Source organism: Microtus oregoni, unplaced genomic scaffold (assembly GCF_018167655.1).
Source record: "Microtus oregoni isolate MIOR12 unplaced genomic scaffold, Mior012 000034F_ref0000314, whole genome shotgun sequence".
NCBI lineage: Eukaryota > Metazoa > Chordata > Mammalia > Rodentia > Cricetidae > Microtus > Microtus oregoni.
The window spans coordinates 10,625,051-10,634,957 of NW_024543093.1; the positions used below are offsets into that span (position 1 = coordinate 10,625,051).

General features: G+C 49.6%; 1 protein-coding gene across 2 annotated transcripts; it reads left to right on the forward strand.

The window, feature by feature from the left end:
• Positions 1-5,823, forward strand: Adi1 (acireductone dioxygenase 1). Of its 2 annotated transcripts, none has more exons than XM_041630323.1 (4): positions 1-158; positions 1,698-1,817; positions 2,467-2,646; positions 4,966-5,823. In XM_041630323.1, exons 1-4 carry the CDS (start codon positions 39-41, stop codon positions 5,083-5,085), a joined length of 540 nt encoding a protein of 179 aa, XP_041486257.1. In that variant the 5' UTR covers positions 1-38; the 3' UTR covers positions 5,086-5,823. The 2 variants fall into 2 exon arrangements, with proteins under 2 accessions (XP_041486257.1, XP_041486258.1); XM_041630324.1 differs by lacking the exon at positions 1-158 and adding an exon at positions 1,013-1,276.
• The last annotated feature ends 4,084 nt before the right edge of the window (positions 5,824-9,907 follow it).

Sequence of the window (9,907 nt, forward strand, 5' to 3'; positions counted from 1 at the left end):
CGCCCCCTCTTGCGCAGCTCGCGGAAGCCGCTGTAGACATGGTGCAGGCCTGGTACATGGACGAGTCCACCGCCGATCCGCGGATGCCCCACCGCGCGCACCCCGACCGCCCGGTGGGTCTGGAGCAGCTGCGCACGCTCGGAGTGTTCTATTGGAAGGTACGGGCGCGGGCTGGAGCCCCGCGCCCCTGCGCATGTGGTGAGGGGCGTGGGGCGCCGCGCATGCTCGACACGGCCCTCCCTCGATCTCTTTTAACTACAGGGTTTTGGGCCTGTTTTCTTCGTGGCACGCGTCCGCGCTCACAGCTAGTGTTTGCAAACGCCACAACGCCACCTGTCAGTCACGTGGTAGCGTCCCGGGTAACGCAGTTCCAATACGAGAGGGCCGCAGATATCGTGGGGCGCTGGTGGCGCTAGCCTGTCAGCACTGGTGTGGTCAAACTGAAATGTAAACCTGCTGGCTTAAAGTCCTGCTTGCCTGAGGAACTTTGCAGAGTCGTGTCCCTTGAAACCATGGAGGCCTGGGGCTAGAGAGATTGCTCAGCTAAGAGCACTGACTGCTTTTTCAGGTCCTGAGTTCAATTCCTAGCAACCTCATGGTGGCTCACAACCATCTATAATGAGATCTGATGCCCTCTTTCGGCCTGCAGGCATACATGCAGACAGAGCACTCAGTAAAAAACCAACCAACAAACAAAAAACCCCATGGTGTGACCACAGCAGAAGTAAGGAGCTGTGGACCCAGCAGAGCTGAAGCTCAGGTTGGCCACGCGAAGGTGGGGACGATGCTGAAATTCATCTCTTCCAGGTTATTTTTGGGCTAGGAAGCAGGTGAAAGGGGACTGGAAAAGACTATCCGGTATGCACATGCTCAGTCAAGGCTCCCCATTGGACGCATGCCCAGAAAATGATGAGGTTGATGCACTTTTGGCCTCTTGAATCAAAAGGTCACTCGTTCGACACCAGCTCGGGTACGGGGGTTGGTTTCAAAAACCACAGCCTTCCCAGTTTCTGAGATGTAATCTAGGCATCCAGAATGAGCCCGGCACATTCACCTGGTGACCTCCAAAATTAGTGACTTTTAGTTAACTGAAGCCACATCACCAAAGTCAAGCAGTGGCTCCAAGGTGCCAGGTTTGCTCAGCGAGGCCTCTGGGTGATGCAGACATAAGTAGAAAAGTCAAATGGGACTGGAGGACAACAGCTCTCTTAGTCCATCTTGATGAACCTGAGCTTGGTCTGTAGGCACGGGAAGCATGCTGACCACCGAGAGCCTGGTAAGACTTCAGGGACGATGGCAGAGTGGTCACGCATACCGAGGGGTCTATGTTTAGCAGGTATGAGGGATAAGAACTTCACCTGGAAAGGCAGAGGACCCAGCAGGACTGCTGGCAGGAGGGGGCGGGACTCAAGCAGAGCAGGGGTTTCCACCTGTCGCTGTGGAGAATGGACTGCCCATCAAAAGAGGAGGTGGAGGGCGGGGCTAGGACTGGCAAAGAATAAATGATGCTCTGTTTGGGCGATCCAGCTACAGGTCTGTAAGGAGCACATTGCTATGGTTTGTTCATATAGGGCTGGGGAGCAGACCTAGCGCCTCGTGCCCTCCTAGGCAAGCATCGTACCAGGGAGCCAAACTCCCAGCTCACTTACTACACATCCTTGTGCTAAGGCGACATCGTTTTGCTAATACATATATAGCTGGATGCCGACAAGCATGAGAATGATCCAGAACTGGAAAAGATCCGGAAGGAGAGGAACTACTCCTGGATGGACATCATCACCATATGCAAAGATTCACTTCCCAATTATGAGGAGAAGGTGAGCGGGCCCCGCTTGGAGGGAATCATCACCCTCCTGCCTGTTCACACAAGGCTTTCCATTTTGTGTGGTTTCGGGGCAGCTGTCCTCATAGCATAGTTGGGCAAGTGCCTCTCTTTCAGCTCTTTTGAGGGGCCTGACTCTGGCGGCGGTTTATCCCTTACGTGTGGTAGATCCACCAGTGATGTGTGGATCAACCTGGGGTTTTCTTGTGGCATTCCCAGTTCTGCACCTGCCTCTTCCCTAATCTTGAATGCATTCCTGGGAGCTCAGGGGCAGTGTCTTCAGGGTACCTGACCACTCCACCGGGGCCATTTGAATTTAGTGGTATAGAGTCATTCAGAATGTCTTCACAGAGCGTAGTGTGTAATCACAGCACTCAGAAGAAGAGTAGCAGAAGTTCAAGGTCATTTTGCTACGTAGCAAGTTGAAGGCCAGCCTAAGCTAGCTGCATGAGATGCTGTCTCACTTTGCTCCTTCTGCTCTTAGGGCTCTGGGGATTAAATTCAAAACGTCAGTCTTGGTGGCAGGTGCCTTGACCCACTGTCATCTCCCTGGCTCAGACCCTGGTACTTTTAGTAGCAATACCCATTCACCGTCGCCTGGCCGTAAGGGCTGGGGCTGCGTGACAGCTTCCCTCTTGTGTTAGATCAAGATGTTCTTCGAGGAGCATCTGCACCTGGACGAGGAGATCCGCTACATCCTGGAGGGCAGTGGGTACTTCGATGTCAGGGACAAGGAGGACAAGTGGATCCGGATTTCCATGGAGAAGGGGGACATGATCACGCTCCCTGCTGGCATCTATCACCGCTTCACGCTGGATGAGAAGGTGAGAGGGTGCTGTGCTGTGGTCCGGCCTGTGCGTAGACATCACAGGTGACCACGATGGCCCACTAGCTGTGTTGTGCGAGGCCAGTCACAGCTCTCTCAGAGAGAGCCAGTGGAGCCTCTGGCTAGGAGCCTGGCACAGCATTAATCCACACGGCTTTAGTCAAGGAAGTAGATATCTTCAGGAGAGAGGCCCACACCTCCACTGAGGTCACTGATGTAAGGGTCGGTGGTTCTAATGCACCTGTAGGGTGGGAACATTCATTTGGGGACCCCAGTGGTCGTGTCCTGTCTTGACCTCCCCAGTGTTGGGATTATAGGTGTTTACTACCAAACCTTGTTCCCCTGGTGCTGTGGATAGAGCTGAGGGGCTCGTGCATGCTGGACAGACAGTCCACCAACTGAGTTACACTCCCAGCCGGAGTTAATTTTAAAACAATTATTTTTATTTTTAAATTATGGGTATGTCTGTTGGGGTAGGTACATGAGTACTGGTTCCTGCAGAATCCAGAAAAGGGCTTTGGGTCTCCTGGAACTGGAGTTGGTGCTAGGAACTGAACTTGGGCCCCCTCCAAGGGTATATGCATTCCTAACTAGTGAACCATCTCTCTAGCCTTCCAAATTAATAGTAAATGCACATGATTTAAAGTTCACAATTATGAGCCAGGTATGGTGGTGCATGCCTTTAATCCCAGAACTTGGGAGGTAGAGGCAGGTGGATCTCTGTGAATTTGAGGCTAGCCTGGTCTACAAAATGAATTTCCAGTACAGTCAGGGCTACACAGAGAAACCCTGTCTAAAAAACAAACAAAAATTCAGAATTATGAAGCCAGTCTGGGTGGCATGTGCCTGTCACCTCAGCATTTGGGAGGTTCGGACAGGAGGATCAGGACTTCAAGATCATCCTTAGCTACTTACCAACTTTTGAGGATAGACTGGGTAAAATGAAACCTTGTATCTAAAAGAAAAATTAAAAATTGTGAGATTGTAACATGAGGGCCAGCTTGTTGGGATTTCTGTCCTGCCCAGTTCCCGCAGTCTTTTAGCCCCAAAGAAAATCACACAGAGGTCTCCATAAGCTATAAACTGATTGACCCATTAGCTCATGCTTTGTATTAGCTCTTATAACTTATATTAACCCATTATTCTGATCTATGTTAGCCACATGGCTTGGCACCTTTTTCTGCCAGGCAGGTCACATCCTGCTTCTTCGGTGTCTGGCCAGGACTGTGGGAAGAGCTTTCTTCTTCCCAGAATACTCTTGTTCTCAGTGCCCTGCTTCTATTTCCTGTCTGGTTGTCCTGCCTATACTTTCTACCTGGCTACTGGCCAACCAGCGTTTATTTAAAACATAATTGACAGAATATAGACAATGTCTCACACCATGAGATGGGTACAAGGTGTTCATGAATGGTGTTCTCTCTCCTGTTCCTCGGGGCCCCAGTTCTATCCCTGAAGGACTCTAGTGGCTACATTTCCATAGTTCATTTAGATAGTGGTTTTTGACTCCCCTAATGCTGCGACCCTTTAATACAGTTCCTCATGTTGTGGTGACCCCCAACTAAAAAATTATTTCATTGCTACATCATAACCATAATTTTGCTACTGTTATGAATCGTCATGTAGATGTCTGGTAGGCAAAATATCCAATCTGTGACCTCAAAAGGGTTGCTAGCCACAGGCTGAGACTGTTTCACAGGGTGTTTGCCTATTCAGAGTTACAATTCTTTCTTTCCTCCTTTTACCCCAGAGGCAGAGTGGGCCCTGCATTTTACTTTTTCCACTTGGCATGCTTTGGGGTGCGTAAGGCGCCCCACCTCTTGTTCACAGCTTCACTGTCAGACATGTCTGATTTATTTTACCATGGTTTACCCAATGCATGGGGAGTGCCTAGTGGTGAGCTTATTTCCACTTGTTTGTGGCTGTCAGGAGTTCTGTGAGAACACATATTTGTCATTTCTACCCAGGTGTATAGAAATGAAAACGAGGCTGCATGGGAACTGAATTTCCGGTTTAGCTGAGTGCTGATAAATTACTCTGTTACCAGCTAGTAGGAGGGGCCTGGTGCTGGTCCTTAGAAAGTAGTACTGGGGGCTGGGGTGGGCAACGAGGGTGGGCAGAGTTGGGACCTGTTTCTGCTCTGATGTGGACCAGGAGGAGGAGCTGCAGATACTTTTGCTGCCCAGAAGTGGCCACACCCCTTGCATAAAGGTTGGAATGAGCCGAGTGCTAAGTGGATAAGCCAGCTTCAAGGGGTGCCTCGATAGTTCCCATGGAGATGAGTAGACGTATCCAATGAGATGTGGGGCTTGTTTTCTAGAATTACATGAAGGCCATGCGGCTGTTTGTGGGCGAACCTGTGTGGACACCGTACAACCGTCCGGCTGACCATTTCGATGCCCGGATACAGTACGTGAGGTTTTTGGAAGGAAGAGCATAGCGGTGCTGCCTGAAGAGGTTCTGGCTGTGGTCACCCGTGGGAAAGATGCTCACCTCTCTGCTTTCTTATGAGGAGTTGATGCTAGGCTAGCTAGCTCTCCTTGGCAAGATTGTCAGATCAGCTTCTTTTTAATCAAAGCATCACTAAAAGTGATTTTTACATGGAAACCACAAAAATGTGAACAAGTGGCCTTAATTTTTCCTAACTCTGTCAAGACCTAGAGGTATAGGAGCCCTGGCTTGGTGTGTGCATTCATGCACAGTAGATCTTCGTGTCCCAGAAGGTCCTTTTGTAGGTGTCTATTGGACTGTGAAGCTATGACCTTTGGAAGGGGGCAGTTATACCCAGCACAGCTAACCAGAAGGAAGGTGTTTTTCTCCCTCATCAATCTTTGGGTGATTGCTTCAAACTAAAGCAGCTACTTTTAATTGTATGCTCATGGTAATAATTGTATTACGCTCATGGGAATATATGGTATTTTACTTGGTTCATTAAAGCCTCTCTCTAGATTCCTTATATGATTTTATATGTGCATAGTTAATTTCTACATCAGGGCAATGATGTAGAAATCTACATCAGTGTGATTTCAGGCCCTTTTACAATCAAGAATGAAAAGAAGTAATGCATGATTTCCTTGGGGCTGAACTGATACAATTTAGATGTAGAACACTAACCTAGCACATGCAGGGCCCTGGGCGTGGACCCCAGCACCGCAAATAAAGAATAATAATGCTGAAATGTGTTTATGTGTCGTGTGTTACAATTCCAGTCACTCTTAACTACTGAGCCGTCTCTCCTGCCACATTTTTTTTTAATATTTATTTATTTATTTATTCATTATATATACAATATTCCATCTGTGTGTATGTCTACAGGCCAGAAGAGGGCACCAGACCCCATTACAGATGGTTGTGAACCACCATATGGTTGCTGGGAATTGAACTCAGGACCTTTGGAAGAGCAGGCAATGCTCTTAACCTCTGAGCCATCTCTCCAGACCCTCCTGCCACATTTTTGTTGTGGTTGTTTGTGTTCAGTTTTTCTCTCTCTGTGGTAGGATCTCTCATATCCTAGGCTGGTCTCAAATTCATCATGTAGCCGAGGATGACTTTGAGAATGCAGGGATGGCCTTGACGTCCTGATCTTGCTTATACTTCCTCAGCGCTGGGGTTGTAGGCATCTGCCCCTATCTCTGCTTTCTACAGTGCTGGGGATGGAGCCCGAGGCTTCACACACGCTGAGCAGGCAGTGTACCAACCAGACCTTAGCCCCAGCCCCTGCTTTCTTGTTCTTGGCAGGCTGGGCTTGCTCTTATGACCTCTTCCTGCCGCCTCTCCTGAGTACTGATTACAGGGGTTTGCTACCACCTCCTTCATTTTCATTTTTTGTGGTTTTTTCCCCTGTCCACTGTGAATGGCTTTGTTCCTGTTGAAAACTGAGTTATATCTTCTACCATGTCCTACACTCCAACACATTTTGGGTCTGAGCCATGATTTCACAGATTGGGGGAAGATAACAGAATTCGGTCAGTACACCTAAGTGAGGTAACAGTTTCTTAGCTCTGCCAGAGCATCACCACCTGTTTTTTTTTTTTTTTTTTTTTTTTTTTTTTTTTTTTTGACAGGGTTACTCTGTGTACCCTTGGCTGTCCTGGAACTCATTCTGTAGACCAGGCTGGCCTGGAAATCACAGAGATCACCTGGCTCTGCCTCCCAAGTGCTAGGATTAAAGGCGTGCGCTGCCACCGCCTGGCTTCACTTTTGTTTAAAAAAAAAAAAACAAAAACAAAAAACACAAATGGTTTTATTGAGGTATTGTAATGCACTTCTTTAAAGTATCTAAATTATTTTCTTTTAGATAGAGTCTCACTGTGTAGCTCTTGCTGGCCTGGAACTCATTGTGTAGACCAGGCTGGCCTCTAACTCATGGAGGTCTGCCTCTCGAATGCTGAGATGAAAGGCATGTACCACTGTGCCTGGTTCTGTTTTTAAATTTGGACCCAACATAGCCAGGGTGATGACCAAAGCCACATTGTATATCCCCGTCAGGGTGTGACCACAGCCACATCGTATACCCCAGACAGGGTGATGATCACAACCACATCGTATACCCTGGTCAGGGTGATGACCACAGCCACATCGTATACCCTGGTCAGGGTGATGACCACAGCCACATCGTATACCCCGGTCAGGGTGATGACCACAGCCACATCGTATACCCCGGTCAGGGTGATGACCACAGCCACATCGTATACCCCGGTCAGGGTGATGACCACAGCCACATCGTATACCCTGGTCAGGGTGTGACCACACATCGTATACCCCGGACAGGGTGTGACCACACATCGTATACCCCGGTCAGGGTGATGACCACAGCCACATCGTATACCCTGGTCAGGGTGATGACCACAGCCACATCGTATACCCTGGTCAGGGTGTGACCACACATCGTATACCCTGGACAGGGTGATGACCACAGCCACATCGTGTACCCTGGACAGGGTGATGACCACACATCGTATACCCTGGACAGGGTGATGACCACAGCCACATCGTATACCCTGGACAGGGTGATGACCACAGCCACATCGTGTACCCTGGACAGGGTGATGACCACACATCGTATACCCCGGACAGGGTGATGATCACAGCCACATTGTGTACCCTGGTCAGGGTGTGACCACACATCGTATACCCCGGACAGGGTGATGATCACAGCCACATCGTATACCCCGGTCAGGGTGATGACCACAGCCACATCGTATACCCCGGTCAGGGTGATGACCACAGCCACATCGTATACCCCGGTCAGGGTGATGACCACAGCCACATCGTATACCCCGGTCAGGGTGATGACCACAGCCACATCGTATACCCCGGTCAGGGTGATGACCACAGCCACATCGTATACCCTGGTCAGGGTGTGACCACACATCGTATACCCCGGACAGGGTGATGACCACAGCCACATCGTATATCCCGGTCAGGGTGATGACCACACATCGTATACCTTGGTCAGGGTGATGATCACAGTCACATCATATATCCCGGTCAGTGATGTAGAATGATTCAACAGCCAGAAACCGCTTGTCTTCTGTCCCTCTGGTCTCTATGGTCTCATTCTGGAATCTGGTACTTGTGTTTCCCTTGCTTTCTTGGTTTTGGCAGAAACCAGGGCCTCACAAGCTTTTGAGAACTACCCCAGTCTGGGCTCCTTGTTTCCATAATACAGCTTCAGCATCTAAAGATGGTGGAGTTTTTGGCTTACGCTGGGCTGAATTGGCTGCAAAGAGCCAGGCCTCTGTTGGGTGTCCTGAGAGCCCCGTGGATTGGTGCTGGGTTGATCACACAGCTGGATAAAAGCATGTCTCACCCCTCGTAGACATGGAAAGTGGGAGGGTTGATGGTAGGAATTTGCCAGTGTTAGGATTTTGAGCCTTTTCTAGCAATAGAATTCAGAATATCTCGATGAACAGCTAGGTGAGGAGTGTTGGGGGCCATTGGAGTAGGTGGAATGGCGGAGTGGCCGGATGATGGTGGATGGGTAGGTGGATGCACTGGATTGATGAGGGAGTGGGTGGGCAGGAAGAGGGGTTGTGTTGATGAGTGGGTGAGTGGCTGGAGTGGGTGAAGAGGAAAATGGGGTGAGTTGATTAGCAAGTGTTTGGAGGGAGATGGATCTGATTCTTGTTCAGATGTGTGAACAGGAGCAATCATTTTCCTGAAAGGTTTTCTTTTAGAAAGTGCACCATGTAAAAGGTTTCAGAACCTCAAATAATTTTATGGCTTACACAGTGAACATGTACACAGAGAGACAGTCAGATAGACAGACAGACAGTGCTGGTCCAGTGCTTTTGGCTCCCAATTGCTCTGAAGCCTTGAAATCTTTCAGTGAGCTTCAGGATTGTAGGACATTAGCATGGTAGCAGAATCCGGAACTTCCTCATTTTAGAATGCAACCACCCCCCCACCCCCCCACCCCCCCATGCCACAACAAAAATAAGAAAAACAAAATGCTATGGATTTTTCTTGGTGGTTTCCTCTGAGTGGAACCTGAGCCATCTGTAGCTCAGCTAAGGTTTCCTACTTTGCCCACAGCTCCAGAGTTCTGTGGACAGAATGTGTGCCCTGTGTGGGTTGTGGTGGACAGGCTGTGTGCCCCGTATGGCCTTTGGTGGACAGGCTGTGTGGCCCGTGTGGCACTGTGGCATTGCTGCTTTGATGGTAATCAGAGTGTGGGCTGCAGACACATGGACATTGACATGATGATAGCATTGGACATTCTGAGATATACAGGTCTTTATGGGTCACTGAGGTTGATGACGGTCATCCCACTGTCTGGTAGTTCTAGGTGTGTGCCATACCCGAAGGGAGCCCATAGGTAGGAGTCCAGCTTACCTGCAGCAGTGTAGCCTGCCTTTAGGTCATAACCAATAAAGCCAGCTCTTCCCATCAGCCCTCGTTACACTGGGGACAGCGTCTCATGCATAGAACTGATCCCCAGAGGGTGGTATTGAGTGACTGGATCATGTGGGCTCTAGGCACACTCGTGAATTAGTGATCGTTGATAGACAGTTTGCAGTGTGGAGATTGGACCCAGAGCCTTCCACATGCGGTCTGCCTCCCAGCTGTGTACCCAGCCCACCCTTGTCATCGTTTTCGTGGGTTCCATGTGCTTGTCCGTGGCAACTGTTACAGAAATCTCTGTCTCAAGCTCACACGCCTGCCTGGTGAAACACAGATCGATGCCATCAGTGACGGGCCTCAATTTCCACTTGGCTCAGCCTGGCCAGTCACTTATTAATCCCGACGGCTCCCAGGCA